The sequence below is a fragment of the Plecotus auritus genome, assembly GCF_963455305.1.
Source record: "Plecotus auritus genome assembly, chromosome: 15".
In the NCBI taxonomy this organism is placed as follows: domain Eukaryota; kingdom Metazoa; phylum Chordata; class Mammalia; order Chiroptera; family Vespertilionidae; genus Plecotus; species Plecotus auritus.
The window spans coordinates 3,330,377-3,346,688 of record NC_137781.1 but is presented as its reverse complement, the minus strand read 5'-3'; the positions used below and the strand labels follow the sequence as shown (position 1 = coordinate 3,346,688).

General features: G+C 53.4%; 1 protein-coding gene across 1 annotated transcript; it reads left to right on the top strand.

The window, feature by feature from the left end:
- The first annotated feature begins 2,598 nt into the window (after window positions 1-2,598).
- Window positions 2,599-9,686, top strand: LOC308238971 (uncharacterized protein). Its single transcript, XM_080651486.1, has 8 exons — window positions 2,599-3,190; window positions 3,830-3,965; window positions 4,299-4,342; window positions 4,979-5,111; window positions 5,445-5,488; window positions 6,096-6,229; window positions 6,593-6,635; window positions 7,071-9,686. Exons 2-6 carry the CDS (start codon window positions 3,901-3,903, stop codon window positions 6,188-6,190), a joined length of 381 nt encoding a protein of 126 aa, XP_080507612.1. The 5' UTR covers window positions 2,599-3,190; window positions 3,830-3,900; the 3' UTR covers window positions 6,191-6,229; window positions 6,593-6,635; window positions 7,071-9,686.
- Window positions 9,687-16,312: the final 6,626 nt, after the last annotated feature.

Below are 16,312 nucleotides of genomic sequence, written 5' to 3'. Positions count from 1 at the left end.
GAGCGGTAGGGCTTCTCCTCATCCTTTTTGGCAAATGCCGTGTGAGTGTGTGTGTGTAGTGAGAATCCTGTGGCTGGTTGTTCATGTTCCTATGGAATCCATGGCGCCCCGCTTTCCATTGGAGCATTTCCTGCTTCTGCTTTGGATTTTTTTCCTCTTTTATTTCTTGGTGTTTGGCGTGATCATTTGCACATAAACTGACATCGTGCCTTAGCTTCATTTCCCAAGAGGGAAGAGAGACGTCCTTTAGCGACCGTCCTTCTCCTCTTTGTCCAGGTCCTGTTGTGGGGAAAAAAATGGAGTTTCATGGGCCCAGAGCTTCCTGTGTCTGTTTGGCTCCTTCCCGAGTCGCAGCCACGCAGCTCTCAAGCCCACCTTGCTATGTCCTCAGTCCTTGGGAATGTCTCTGGTGAGCATATGCGTGTGTCCTGATTCCTCTTTGCCGGAACGGCTGTCTCTGGGTCAATGATGTCTAAGCGGTCTGGGCCTTGAAGAGAGGTGATGACAAAAATCCTGCACAATAGGATTACGCTGAGGCCCACTGTGGGTGACAGTTTGGTGGCACCATGTTGGGGAGTCTTAGGTTTCTCCCCAGCGATGGGATTGGGTACTAGAGTCAGGCAGCGTCCTGAGAGAATGGCCCCTGCCTCTCCCCAATCGTTTGTACCTGATTGTAGCTTTCTTCCCATTCAGTGGTGTTTTTGGTGCCCTATAGCACCTACAGGGAGGCCATACTGGAGGCCGACTCTTAAAACAAAACGTTTCTCCTCTGGTTGTGTCTTGCAGTGCGACCATCTCTCCAGATGGTGGTCTTGGCCTCCTGTTTCAAGTGAGTGGATGACTTTTGCATTTGACACAGAGCACATGTGCATGAGACTAAGCGGGGGCTCTCTTAGGGCCATAGAGGCCCTGGTACTATATTCTTGGTGACTCTAAATCCATGGGAATGAGCCGCTCCAAAGCCAAAGATGTCCCTTATGTGAATGGAACCCTACTGAAAGGGGGCTGAGTGCTCTTTCCATGGGGGCCCGTGACAGTGTCATGACATAATCATATGATAAGTGCACGGCTTGAGCAACACACCTCCCCTATTGTCTCCTGTCCTGAATGGATGCTGAATGTCCTGGTCAGTGTTGGAATCTCGCCAGATTCCTGTGTCCAAGGGGACCTCGGCCAGGCATGAGCAGTATGGCTCCTCTTCAGCTTTCTTGGAAAACCTGAGGGTGTGTGCGGTTCGCATTTTATTGCTCGTTATTTTTTGTTTTTGGTGTGGTATCCATTGTGCCCCGATTTTCATTGGTGGATTTCTTATGTGATTCTTTATTATGTGTTTATTTGTTCATGTTTTTTCAGTCATTCACTCTTTTCCTGGTTTTGTGGGATTGGTCACTGGCTCATAAATGAACAAATCTCTGTAGAGTTCAGGACCCATAGGAACGAGCTAGGTCTTTAGAAGGTGTCTTACTCCTCTTTCTCCAGGTCACGTTCCGGAAAAAATGGCCTTCATTTGGCCTAGAGCTTCCGGGGCTCTGTCTGTCGGGCTCCTTCCCGAGTCGGAACCATACAGCTCTCACGCCCACCTTGCTCTGCCCCCAGTCCCAGGAAGCATCTCTGGTGAGCAGACGAGTGTGCCGTTGTAGCGATGCCTGCAGAGCGCCTTCGTTGGGTCAATGATGACAACCCACAATCTTGAAGTGAGGTGATGACATAAAAATCATGCTCAATAGGATTACGCTGAGGCCCAGTAAGGTGCCAGTTTGGTGGCACCATGTTGGGGAGCCTTAGGTTTCTCCCCAGCGATGAGATTGGATTCTTGAGGCGGGCAGATTCCTGAGAGAACGCCACATGCCTCTCCCCGATCACTGCTCCGTGCACATGGCCAGTCCGTGTTCACGGGTGTGTTAGGTGCCCCATAGTTATGCACTGAGAGCAAGACCAGAGGCCACCTGTTAAAGCAGGCCTCTCTGGTTGTGTCTTGCAGTGCGACCATCTCTCCAGATGGTGGTCGTGGCCTTCACGTTCAAGGTGAGTGGCTGTCTTTTGTGTTGGACAGAGAGCACGTGTTCATGAGTCCAAGGGGGAGGCTCTCTTTGGGCAGTGGAGTCCCGTGTACTACATTCTTGGTGACTGTAGGTCATTGGGCATGGGCCGACCCAAAGCCAAAGATGTCCCTCCTCTTTGAAAGGAACTGGATCTGAAAGGGCGCTAAGTGGTCTTTCCTTGGGGGCCCATGACAGTGTCATGTGATATGTGCACGGCTTGAGCACCATCCCACCCCTATCCTCTACTGAGTGGATGCTGAATGTCACGGTCAGTGTTGGCATATCAGAAGGTTGTTGAGTCCAAGAGGACCCTGCCCAGGAGTGAGCGGTAGGGCTTCTCCTCATCCTTCTTTGCAAAGGCCGTGTGAGTGTGTGTGTGTAGTGAGAATCCTGTGGCTGGTTGTTTGTGTTCCTATGGAATCCATGGTGCCCCTCTTTCCATTGGAGCGTTTCCTGCTTTTGTTAATGGATTTCTTTCCTCTTTTATTTCTTGGTTTTTGGCGTGATCATTTGCACATAAACTGACATCGTTCCTTAGCTTCAGTTCCCACGAGGGAAGAGAGAGGTCCTTTAGCAGCTGTCCTTCTCCTCTTTGTCCAGGTGCTGTTGTGTGGGGAAAATAGTGGTTTTCATGGGCCCAGAGCTTCCTGTGTCTGTTTGGCTCCTTCCCGAGTCGGAACCATGCAGCTCTCCAGCCCACCTTGCTCTGCCCTCAGTCCCAGGAAGCATCTCTGCTGAGCAAACGAGTGTGCCGTTGTAGCGATGCCTGCAGAGCGCCTTTGTTGGGTCAATGATGACAACCCACAATCTTGAAGTGAGGTGATGACATAAAAATCATGCTCAATAGGATTACGCTGAGGCCCAGTAAGGTGCCAGTTTGGTGGTACCATGTTGGGGAGCCTTAGGTTTGTCCACAGCGATTGGATTGGGTTCTCGAGGCGGGCTGATTCTTGAGAGAATGCCACGTGTCTCTCCCCGATCACTGCTCCGTGCACATGGCCAGCTCCGTGTTCACGGGTGTGTTAGGTGCCCATAATTATGCACTCAGAGCAAGACCAGGGGCCACCTGTTTAAGCAGGCCTCTCCTCTGGTTCTGTTTTGCAGTGCGGCCGTCTCTCCAGATGGTGGTCTTGGCCTTCACGTTGAAGGTGAGTGGCTGTCTTTTGTGTTGGACAGAGATCGCATGTGCATGAGACTAAGCAATAGATTCTCTTTAGGCAGTGGAGTCCCGTGTACTACATTCTTGGGGCCTGTAGGTTCTTGGGAATAGTACGACCCAGGGCAAACATGTCCCTCCTCTTTGAGAGGATTCGAACTGAAAGGATTCTAAGTGGTCTTTCCTTGGGGGCCCGTGACAGTGTCATGTGACCTGTGCATGGCTTGAAGACCACACCTCCACTTTCCTCTCCTCTCCTGAGTGGATACTGAATATCCAAGTCAGCGTTCAAAACTCGCCAGATTCCTGTGTCCATGGGGACCATGCCCAAGCAGGAGCAGTATGGCTCCTGTTCCGCTCTCCTGGAACCCTGTCCGTGTGTGTTGTGAGAATCGGATTGCTGGTTATATTTTGTTTTTCGTGTGGAATCCATAGTGCCTCAATTTCCATTGCTGCATTATTTATGTGACTACTCATTATTTGTTTATTTCTCCATATTTTTTCATTCGTTCGCTATTTTACTGGTTTTGGGAGCGGTTATTACCGCAAAAATTAACAAGTATTCCTAGAATTCCTGGGCTTCGTTAGAACAAGGTCGTCTTTAGAAGGCTTGTTACTCCTCTTTTTCCAGGTCATGTTCTAGAAAAAAAGGCCTTCATTTGGCCTAGAGCTTCCTGGGCTCTGTCTGTCAGGCTCTTTCCCATGTCGGAACCATACAGCTGTCAAGCCCACCATGCTGTGGCCTCAGTCCTAAGGAAACATCTCTGGTGAGCAAACGGGTGTGCTGTTGTACCAATGCTTGCAGAGTATCTTCGTGGGTCAATGATGACAACTCATACTCCTGAAGTGAGGTGATGACTTAAAAATCATTCTCAATGGTAGTACGCTGAGGCCCAGTAAGGATTCCCCCAGCGATGAGATTGGGTTATCGAGGCGGGCGGATTCTTCACAGAATGCCACGTGGCTCTCACCCATCACTGCTCCGAGTACATGGCCAGCTCCGTGTTCACGGGTGTGTTAGGTGCCCCATAGTTATGCACTGAGAGGAAGACCAGAGGCCACCTGTTAAAGCAGGCCTCTCCTCTGTTTGTGTCTTGCAGTGGGACCATCTCTCCAGATGGTGGTCGTGGCCTTCACGTTCAAGGTGAGTGGCAGTCTTTTGTGTTTGACAGCACGTGTGCATGCATCAAAGGAGGAGGCTCTCTTTGGGCAGTGGAGTCCCGTGTACTACATTCTTGGTGTCTGTAGGTCTTTGGGCATGGGCCGACCCAAAGCCAAAGATGTCCCTCCTCTTTGAAAGGAACTGGACTGAAAGGGCGCTAAGTGGTCTTTCCATAGGGGCCCGTGACAGTGTCATGTGACCTGTGCATGGCTTGAGGACCACACCTCCACTTTCCTCTCCTCTCCTGAGTGGATACTGAATATCCAAGTCAGTGTTGAAAACTCGCCAGATTCCTGTGTCCAAGTGGACCACGCCTAAACATGAGCAATATGGCTCATGTTCCGCTTTCCTGGAAACCCTGCCCGTGTGTGTTGTGAGAATCGGATTGCTGGTTATATTTTGTTTTTCGAGTTGAATCCACAGTGCTTCGATTTCTATTGCTGCATTATATATGTGATTCGTTATTATTTGTTTTCTTGTTCATATTTTTTAATTCGTTTGCTATATTACTGCTTTTGGGAATGGTCATTACCGCATAAATGAACAAGTATCCTAGAATTCCTGGGTTTCGTTAGAACAAGGTCGTCTATAGAAGGCGTGTTACTCCTCTTTTTCCAGGTCATGTTCTGCAAAAAATGGCCTTCATTTGGCCTAGAGCTTACCTGGATGTCTGGCGTGCTCTTTCCCTGTCGGAACCATACATATCTCAAGCCCACCATACTGTGCCCACAGTCCTAAGGAAACATCTCTGGTGAGCAAACGGGTGTGCCGTTGTACCAATGCTTGCAGAGTATCTTCGTGGGTCAATGATGACAACTCATACTCCTGAAGTGAGGTGATGACTTAAAAATCATTCTCAATGGTAGTACGCTGAGGCCCAGTAAGGATTCCCCCAGTTAAGAGTTTGGGTTCTCGAGGCGGGCGGATTCTTGACAGAATGCCACGTGCCTCTCTCCGATCACTGCTCTGTGCACATGGCTAGCTTCATGTTCACGGGTGTGTTAGGTGCCCCATAGTTATGCACTGAGAGCAAGACCAGAGGCCACCTGTTAAAGCAGGCCTCTCCACTGGTTGTGTCTTGCAGTGCGACCATCTCTCCAGATGGTGGTCGTGGCCTTCACGTTCAAGGTGAGTGGCTGTCTTTTCTGTTGTACAGAGAGCACGTGTGCATGAGTCCAAGGGGGATGCTCTATTTGGGCAGTGCAGTCCCGTGTACTACATTCTTGGTGACTGTAGGTCTTTGGGCATGGGCCGACCCAAAGCCAAAGATGTCCCTCCACTTGGAAAGATATCCGACTTAAAGGGCGCAAAGTGGTCTTTCCTTGGGGTCAGTGACAGTGTCCTGTGATATGTGCACGGCTTGAGCACCATAGCACCCCCTCCTCTCCTGAGTGGATGCTGACTGTCACGGTCAGTGTTGGCCCATCACAAGGTTGTTGAGTCCAAGAGGACCCTGCCCAGGAGTGAGCTGTAGGGCTTCTCCTCAGCCATCTTGGCAAAAGCCTTGTGTGTGTGTAGTGAGAATCCTGTGGCTGGTTGTTCGTGTTCCTATGGAATCCATGGGGCCCCGCTTTCCATTGGAGCATTTCCTGCTTCTGTTTTGGATTTTTTTCCTCTTTTATTTGTTAGTTTTTGGCATGATCATTTGCACATAAACTGACATCGTGCCTTAGCTTCAGTTCCGAAGAGGGAAGAGAGAGGTCCTTTAGCGGCCGTCCTTCTCCTCTTTGTCCAGGTCCTGTTGTGGGAAAAACAATGGGGTTTCCATGGACCCAGAGCTTCCTGTGTCTGTTTGGCTCGTTCCCGAGTCGGAACCACGCAGCTCTGTAGCCCACCTTGCTCTGCCCTGAGTCCCAGGAAACACGTCTGGTGAGCCAACGAGTGTGCTGTTGTATCTATGATGCCTGCGTCGGGCCTTGGTTGGGGCCATGATGAGAACGCATGGTCTCGAAGAGAGGTGATGACCAAAATAAAGTTCAGTGTGAGTGTTCTGAGACTCTGTGTCTGTGACCCTTTTGAGGCGCCATGTTGAGGAGTCTCTCTTCCCAGGGAAACAATGGAGTGAGTTCCTGAGGAAGCAGTGCCTGGAGGGAATCCCATGTGCCTCTCCAGCTCCTATTTCTTCTGAATGTGGCCAGCTCCTGTTCACGGGCTCTTGGGGGTGTCTCCCAGAAGGCCGTACTGAAGGGCCGTTTTCACTAATTTTTTTTTCTCTGTTACTGTGTCTTGCAGTGCGAGCATCTGGAAAACGGTGGCTGGTGCCTTGACCTTTAAGGTGAGTGGATGTCCTTTGTCTACTGTGGGGAGCAGGTGTGCCCTTGGGTAGTAATGTTTGCATCCTCTCTTTGTTATTATTGATTTTATGGAGAAATTGCGAGGGGGCGGCGAGAGAGAGCGAAATTGGGATTCATTTATTTGCGACAGAAAAATCATCAGGTTCCCTCTCATTTCCCCCCTTGTCCGGGGCTGGAACCCAAAATCTGGCTCTCTGTGTCCTTCTCTGAATTGAGCCGCAAGGTTCTGGTTCATCAATGGCGAGAGAGAATTGTTGATGTTTCTGTCGCTCTCTGCCTCTCCCTTCCTCTGGGAAATCAGTAACAGTGTGTTGACACAATGGCCGTGGCACGCATTGCAGCTGTTTGTGATTTTTTCTACACTCAAGTATTTTCTGATCTCCGTCTTTGCTTTTTGTCATGTTTCGCCAAGACAGAGGGCTGAAACAAGGTCTGTCACTTCAGGGGCCCGGGGTGAGTACCTACTTGATGTGGCACGTGTCCTGTGACGGTCCTGCCACCTCTGTCCGTGCCTGTGAGGGCATCGGTGGGGAACCTCTTTCCTGCCAAGAGCCGTATGGGTATTGACACCATCATTGGGGGGAATCATACAAAATGATTCACTTACAAATTAGCCTGCTGTGTGGTCCAACATGTAATTAACTCACCCCTCATGCCTTGGCAGGGCCAGGCCACATTACTTGGTGGGCCTCATAGAGCCATGGACTAGATGTTCCCCACCCCGGTTTTAGAGCCTTATTTGAAAATATTTACGCCATTTTCTTCTTTAAGACCCTCACCAAGCTTACCTACGTCATCGAATCTTTGTAATTTCTTCTTCCATCTTCACTCCCTTTTTTTTTTTTGCTTTGATGAATAAAATGGAGAAATGGAGAGAGTTTTCAGCAACTGGACCACAAACTATTGTAGCGAAAACCAAAACGTGCCAAAATATTATCAGAGTTTCGTGATCTGTTAAATTACTCAGATTTCTGAATGGCACCTTCATGGCTCATAGGTTTTTGTGGTCACACTGCACTCTTATTTCCATTTCTCTTTAACTCTTTCAAGATTGACATGGATATATTGTTTCTCCTTTTTCCAATATGGAAAATTGTATGCAAAATTGTGCTGATCTCACTCCAACCCTGGAGATTTTATGTGATAAAATTTGCATGTTTGTTTTTCTTGTTTTTTTCAGTTGTTGCTTTCAGTCTGATATCCCACCGAGTGAAAGGATATGGTGCTTTGCTTTTTCTGTCTGTCTGTGGTATATCACGTAGCGTGATACTCTCCAGGTCCATCCATGTTGTTGCCAATGGCCAGTACTTTGTCCTTGCTTATGGCTGAGTAGAACTCCATGGTGTTACATGTACCACATCTTCTTTATCCAGTCCTCTATCGAGGAACACTTGGGTTGTTTCCATGTCTTGGCCACCACGAATAATGCGGCAGTGAACATCGGGTTGCATATACCTTTGTGAATAAATTGTTTTCAGGTTTTTTTTGCGTAGATGCCCAGAAGGGGGAATGCTGAGTCATATGGTAAGTCTATTTTTCATTTTTTGAAGACCCTTTCTCTCTCCTGCTTTCCATAGCGGCTGTACCAATTTATATTCCCACCAGCAGTGAATGAGAGTTCCCTTTTCTCTACAACCTCTCCAGCACTTAAACTGCTTGTCTTGTTGACCGCGGCCTAATTTAACGGGGGTGAGGTGGTAGCTCGTTGTGGTTTTGATTGGCATTTCCCCAATAGCTGGTGAGCTGGAGTGTCTTTTCATATCGCCGTTGTCCGTTTGTGGGTCTTTTGGGGAGAGTGTCTGTGCAGGTCCTCTGCCCATTCTTCTCTTGGATTGTTTGTTTGGTATTGAGTGGTGTGAGTTCTCTATATATTTTGACCATGAACCCCTCATCAGGGCTCTGGTGTGCAGATGTCTTATTCCCATTGGATCGCTTGCCTTTTTGTCTTATTGGCCATCTGTGAACCCCTCATAGACACGGACAACAGTGTGGTGGTGACCAGAGGGAAGAGGTGTCGGGGTAAAGGAGGTCAGATATATGATGATGGAAGAGGATGTGGCTTTGGGTGGTAAACACACAATGGAATATTCAGATGTTGTATCATAGAATAGTACCGTCGAAACCTGTGTAATTTTATTAAATGTCACCCTAATAAATTTAATGGACACAATAAGGTTTTACAACCTCAAATGTTGACAAAGATGTGGCATAATCTGAAGTCACAGAGAATGTTGAAAGAAGATAACATGGGTCAACTACTTTGGGGGGGGGGCAGGAAAGGTTGCAGTATTCCTTTTGAAACACAAAATAGTTCAAATGTCAATACCACTTTGTGTTTTTAAAAAAAGGATTTATTAGCAGTAGCCGTGGGAGGCAGATGGGGATAGTATATCATTATTTCTGTCTAAAATGTGAAATATCTATGTCTAGGAGAAGAGGGGTCCCTGCATTTCCTGGAAAGTGGTATTGAAGGTTGAGTGTTGCCTGGGACCTAGTGATTAACGCCATAGGGCTAGATGAACTCTCTTCTTGGCCATTTTCTGTCCCTGGTTCTAATCAAGTAGTAATACTAATTTGTGTATTAATTTATTACACGGTGTTTCCTTATTTCCATTAGAAATCAATAGGAGACAGGGCTCTTGAAAATCCTTCAATATTTGAATACTGAAATTAGCACTTACAACCTATTCATTAGTCAAAGAAGACAGGAAAAGAAATTGCCGGTCTGGGTGAAAATGGTGAAGGGATTAAGCAAAGAACACACAAACAGAAAAACTCACAGACACAGGCAACAGTGTGGTGATGACCAGAGGGAAAGAGTGGTTGGGGGAGGTAGAAGAGGAGGTGAGCGGTGAGGGAAGGAGTCTTGACTTGGGGTGGTGAACTCACAACACAGCGCACAGATGTCGTGCTATCGAATTGTACACCTGGAACCTGTATAATTTCATTAACCAATGTCACCCCCATCAATTCATTAAAAAATAAAAACTGTTTTGAATGTAATGATCTAATAAAGTTATTATTTCTCCCTGAAAAAAAAAAAAAAACAGTATTTTGAACTGAATCACAATGAAAACATAGCATATCACAATGTATGGGGTGCTGCTAAAGCTGTATTTAGGGGCAGAATTATAGCACTGAAACGTCTGTCTGAGAAAGAAGACAGATTCCAAACCAGTGACTTCACAGTTGACTCTTGAATAACAGAGGGTTGAACTGCATGGATCTACTTATATGTAGACTTTTTTTTTTCCCCCCAATCACTATATTGTAAAATTCTTTGGAATCTGGAACCACCTGGAAAAAAAACTGGCAGGCAGGTGAACTGCGTAGAAAATCTTTTTCGAAGTTGGGTATGTCACGAACGCACCACCTACATGTTACATGCGGGTCAGTTCTATTCTTTACCAGCATAGAACGTGCAGATAACGCGTGACCGCTCATAGCGGCCCCCGCTGACCTGTGGCGCCCACGGTGCTCCGTGTGCTCACCTTGTGGCCGCCTTTGGGTGACGCTGGTCATTCTGTGTGTGAGCCGTTTGTCTCTCGTGTCGCTTGTCTGTCGCAGTAAAATGTGACCTCTGTGGTTCTCCCGTGTTGTTTTTTCATCGTGTTCAGTGCAAAACCGTAGCCCCGGATACCACCACGGGGCCCCCAGGAAGTGCCCTGGTGACGCTGGACTGAGCCGAGGGAAACGTCACAACGTGAGTGAGCTGTGGGTGGAGCAGCGGCGGCGGCGGAAAGTCAAGGGAAAGGCAGAGAAGAGGAGGACACGAGGCGGCGGCAGCTGGGAGCGGGCCCGGGCGCGCACCTCCTGCGGACCCTTCCTCTCGCATCGGGAGCCGTGTCCACGCGGCACAGGATGTGTGGCAACGAGAGGACGCGCACCTACGACCCAAGGATGATTCCAGAGAAAAGCGGAGGCGTGAGCGGACCACGGGAAGCCGCGGGGAGGGAAGGAGGTGAAACTGAAGATGCGGTGTCAGCAAGGACGATGGGATCGTTTTGGAAAGAGTTTTGCTTTTTTTAAAAAAAAAAAAATGAAATGTCAGAGCGATGATGGTAGCGTCGGAGGGCTGAGTGGCGGCGGGCAAGTTTGGGGGACCAGGAAGGACGTGAGGGAGGAGGAGGACAGCTGCTGGCGCAGGCTGAAGGCGGGGCGCACCCACTCGGATGGAGAAGGAGGAGGAGGGGAGAGGCGTGAGCACCGGGAAGGAAGGCGCGAAGGCTGGGCTGCCTGCCCCGAGCGCTGAAGGAAGACAGACAGACGGACACCAGCTGGGGTTGGACGACAGAGAGACCCGGACAGACAGGAGAACCGTCCTCTGGATGGATTCCATCGAGGCGCTGCCTCTGGAGCGCGGGAGGCCTGGGCCGGAGGGACCGCAAGTGAAGTGCGTGGGAGAGGGGGCGCGGTCCCGGCCGCCCTCCCCGCGGGACCATCGCGTGGGGTCGGGCCCCCCCAAAGACAGAAGGACGCGTCGGGAGCGCCGGGCGCAGGACTCCCGGGAAAGGTCGCCGAGCGCAGGAAGGAAGCGCCCGAGAGAGGCAACACCTGGAGGTCCGGAGGGCGAGGCCGCAGAGATGCCATGGTCGCGAGAGAAAGGGCCCCGCGGGCCGTGGAGTCCGAACCCGTCCATTCCCGCGGGAGAGAGCCGGTCCGGTGCGGCGCACATCACTTCTCAGGACTTCAGGAGCCAATCAGACATCATGAAGCGGAGCGCGGGGGGCGCGCGGGCGGCGGGTCTTGGAGACACTGCGGAGCGGAGCGAGGGACCCCCCACCCCCACCCCCCGCCAGGAGGGCGCGGGAGCCGGACGGACGGACGGCGTGATGGCCGCGGGAGCCTGGGAGCCGGACGAGGAGGCGGAGAGGGACGCAGAGCTGGCCGGCCTGGCGGAGGGTTCCGGCTCGTGGAGACGGACGCTGGCGGGTTTGGAGCGTGGGCGCCGCCGGAGCGCAAGCCAGCGGCGGAGCAGAGCGGTCGGCACCGGCCGGAAACGTAGAGAGAAGCGCACGGCGGAAGGACGGGCAGGAGTGACGGATGTTTTTCTTTCGGAAAGTTACACGGAGTGCGCGCCTGCCTCCCGGCTTCCCCGCCGCCGCCGCCGCCCGTGGAGGCGAGAGGACGAGCCCTGAGGACCGGCTCCGGAGCGGTGAGCGCCTCCCTCCTCAGCCCTGGTCGCCGAGCGGAGCGGGTCGGGCTCCGGTGCGAGCACGTGGACGGCGCACGGGCCAGGTGAGTGCGACTCCCACCGGGAGAGCGTGTCCGTGTCCGTGTCCGTGTCCGTGTCCTTGCTGTGCGGTGACCGATGCGCCCTTGGCGGGCGGCGGCCCAGGTGGGGCGGAGGCTCGGTGCTCCGTGCCCCCCGGGAAGGGCCGCCCCGTTCCCAGGCTTACGCTGTGGGAAACGGGAACTCGCGCTCAGGTGCCCCTCATTCCCGATGCCAGTGTGGGCGCCGCGCGGGCCGGGTGCGGGGTGGGGGGTTCCAGGCAGACCGCTCACCTGGAGACGGAAGGCGCCCAGGGCGTCCCCACAGCCCCTCCTGAGGGTTTTTGCAAAGCGCGTCCTTTCCCGCGGCCGGTGGGAGGGACACGGGCTCAAATAGCACCAGGACGCGCCCAAGATGCGTCCCGGGAAGGTCATGGTACCCGGAGCACCCCCCGGGCAACCGCAGGCTTTTATAGTTAGGTTTTGGGGGCGTCTAAACTTAAAACACCCCCTTTTTTTTTTCTTTTTTTTTTTTTGCTCTGCTGGGGGTCCGTGCCCCTCACCCTCATGTTGTTCAGGGGCCAACTGCGTGTTCACTGTCTTCACTCCGATAGGGAAAGAAAAGGGTAGAAATCCCTTAGGAGCATAAATGAAAAAGGTTATTATGAAAACGGTGAAGGACATTGGGAAGGCTCCCTGGCCAAGCGCTTATTTCACATTTACGTTTCCATTGGAGTGTGACATCCAATATTATATCAGTTCCAGGTGTACAACTTCGGGATGAGACCAAGTGGTCACCCCGTGAGGTCTGGTGCCATCTGACACCATCATAGGCTTCACACTTCAGTGACGACTCCTCCTGCTGCTGCGTTCACATCCCGGGACAATCTCTGTAAACCCGCGAGCCGTACTCCGCCATCCCTCTCATCCTCTTCCCCCTCCCCGTCCCCCTCCCACCATCTCGCAACATCAGTTGGTTCTCTGCATCTGCAGGTTTGTTTCCGCTTCAATCTGTTTCATTTATGTTGTAGGTTGGTTTTTAGATTCCACGTCTAAGTGAAGTCATACGGTATTCGTATCTGTCGACGGACTTCGTTGAGTGTAGGACCCTCTAGGACTCAGCCGTGGGCAAACTACGGCCCGCGGGCCGGATCCGGCCCGTTCGGCTGTTCTATCCGGTTCTCTTGCTCTCCCCTCCGCTCCTTTACTTTGAATTTATATTAGTTCACACAAACACTCCATCCATGCTTTTGTTCCGGCCCTCCGGTCCAGTTTAAGAACCCATGGTGGCCCTCGAGTCAAAAGGTTTGCCCACCCCTGGTCTAGGTGCATCCGTGCTGTCACAAATGGCAAGATTTCATTCCTTGTGTGGCCGCGTCACACTCCACTGTAGATACGCACACCAGGCCTTCTTTATCTTTTTGTCCTGGATGGACACTCGGTTGGCGTCCATAGCTTGCTTATTGTAAAGAATGCTGCAATGACCATAGCGGTGCAATGTGTGTGTTTGAATTGTTGTGTGTGTGTGTGTGAGTAAATATTGGGAAGGGAGCCTGGCCGTGTGGCCGAGTGGTTGAGCGCCAACCTGTGAACCAGGAGGTGACAGTTCAATAGCTGGTGGAGGCTCGGTCCCCAGGAGGGGGCGTGCAGGAGGCAGCCGATCCATGATTCTCTCTCAGCGTGGATGTTTCTCTCTCTCCCTCTCCCTCTCCCTCCCTCTCTGCAATCGATAAAAACATGTTTTTATTCCAAAACATCACCACCACCGCCTTCTCGGTGTTGGCAGGCGCGCTCTGTGCCCGGTCAGCCCTTGCCCTGCTCTGGACTTCGGCCTCCGTGAGGTGGGGCTTGAGGGACCTGTCAGGTGGCAGCTGGGCCTGCGGTCACTCGGCCAGGGGACCAGGACCCCCCAGGACCCCGCCCTCGAGGGGAGAAACCCTTGGCCACCAGCAAGCGCCCCGACAACCCGCAGAATTCTTAGCAAACACTGGAGCCCGGAACAGAACCCTGTGGTCACAGTGCCCGCCTGCCACCCCTCACCCCCGGCCGCCGGCTCCCTGGCTGGGCAGAGACATGGCAGACGGCCAGGCCCAGCCAGGCAGCTCCTGGAGAAACCACCCGCCCAGCGAGCGCCCCAGCCCGGCGGGCGGCTTGGCCAGCCTGGGCCCCTGGCGCGGCTCAGCACTCGGGCGGCACGCCAAGCTGCTGGAGACGGAGAAGTCGTCCTCGGTCCTGTCCTTCCACTGGAAGGAGGAGCACCTGCTGCGGAGGCAGCTGGGCCTCCTGGACGCCATGAAGAAGCACGAGGCCAGCGCCCGGCTCACGGAGCAGAAAGCCTTCTACCGGCGCTGCCACGCACAGCTGCAGCGGGTGGAGCTGGCCCACGCCCGGCTGCGGGGCGACCGGGACCTGGTCCAGCGGCTCACCTGCCAGAACAGGTGGTCCTACCCGGGCACCTCGGACGAGAGCGGGGCAGCCGTGCGGGCCATCCTGGAGGGCCGGCTGGGGAGCGAGGGCGCGGGGTCGCGCCCCTGCAGCCTGGAGGCCACCCAGCACTCCCCGCCCATCGGGGGTGGTCGGCCGGGGGAGGACGGGCCGCGGGCAGCTTCCCAGGGCGCCATCGAGGCAGAGGAGCCGTGGTGGGTTCTCGCTGTCGACGCCCAGAGTCGCCCGGCGCCCGCGGCCCAGCAGAGCGAGCTCCCCGGGCCGAATCGCCTCCCAGCTCCCGACGCTGGCAGGCAGCCAGAAGGCAAGCTGCTGCTGTACGTGATCCACGGGGACCTCGGTGCGGAGCCGCCCAGGAAGGCAAGGCCGCGGCCCAGGGACAAAGCGGGGTCCCGAGGACGTGCGAGCAGCCCCGGTGCGGCGGGCCCCGGTCCCCGCCGTGGAGCGCCCCGTGAATGAGAGCCAAGTGTCGGGAGGGCAGAGCCCCACGTTCCCCACAGCCTGTACGTTCAGGGCCAGAGACTGTCCTTGGAGAGACTGGACAGCAAACGGAAGCCACTGCACCCCCAGAACGCCCTGTGTTTCCTAAGCCCCGCCCCCACTCTCCCCGGGTTACCGCTGAGTGATGAGGTCCTGCCTCCCACCTGAGAGAAATGCTACCCCCAACCTCAGCCTGCGCCTGGACCCCAGGGAGGAAGGTGCTGTTCCTTTCCTGCAAAGCCGCGACCATCGCGTGAGAACACGGCCGGGGCGGGGCAGGCCCTGCGGCCCTTCGGACGGGGCGGGCACCTCCACGCCACACCCAACAGTTTGCCAGGAGGATTCTGGGAAACTTGGGACCAGCGTGGCGCTTCCCAGAGAGAAAGAGAGGGGGGGGGGGGCAGTAACTTGTGGGACGTGAGCAGATCTGGTTTGGTGGCAGCTGGCGGAGGGAACGGGCCTGGGAACCCGGCTCTGATGTCTGACCTTCTCACAATAAAAACCGTCACATGAGAACCAGCTGCCCGGTCCCTCGGCCCTGCACCCCGAGGGGAGCCCCGGGTCCTTACGTTTGCTCACGATGTGCGTGAAGCCCACTGGCCCGACTGGCTGGGTGCAGAGCCTGTGGGAGGCAGAGGCCCTGGTTTCTAGCTTTTTTGCTGGAAAGGTCTGTCAGTGCAGTGGCCCCGGGCGGCCTGGCGAAGCCCTTCACCGGTCTCCTCACCTGGAACCTGGAACGTGAGGTTGGACAAGACGACCTTTTAGGTGTTGCCTTTGGCCCTAAATGTCCCCAGGGCAGTGCCTTTAATGTGTCACAAAAGCAGGTTTGGGTGGCTGCCCTGGGGCAAGATGAACACCTTCAGGCCCTTGTTCCCACTTTTCTCTGAAAACAGCACAAATCTTTATTTTTTAAATTTTATTTTGTCTTATTGCATTTACTAAAAGTCCGGTGCACAGATTCGTGCACCAGTGCCCCCCACCCCCCCCCCGGCTTGGCCTGCGGGGATCAGGCTGACACCGGCTCTCTGACATCCCCCAAGGGGTCCCGGATTGCGAGAAGGCAGTTCTCGGGTGACGCCTTCTCCCTCCCTCCTCTCTGGTTCCGGGAACGCCACCGGAGAAACGCAGCTGCCAAGTCACTGCAGCTCTTGCGTGGAGCATCTGCCCCCTGGTGGTCATTGTGCTCTTAACTACTGATCGGAGCGTCTGCCCCCTGGTGGTCATTGTGCATCATAGCTACTGGTTGGAGTGTCTGCCCCCTGGTGGCCAGTGCGCATCGTAGCTACCAGTCGCTGAGGCTTCTTTATGTGTGTGTATAGATTGGGGTGGCACTGGCTAAAATTATATAGGTTTCAGATGTGCAGTATTAGGCTACAGCATGTCTGTTGTATTGTGTGTGCACCACCCAAAGTCTGTCTGGTCTTCTTCCCTCCCCCTTCCCTGCTCCCACTGACGTCCTTTTATTATTAGCCAGATGTTCAGGAGGCAAACAGATGGAGGAAGCGGTGCTTTTACGTGTGAA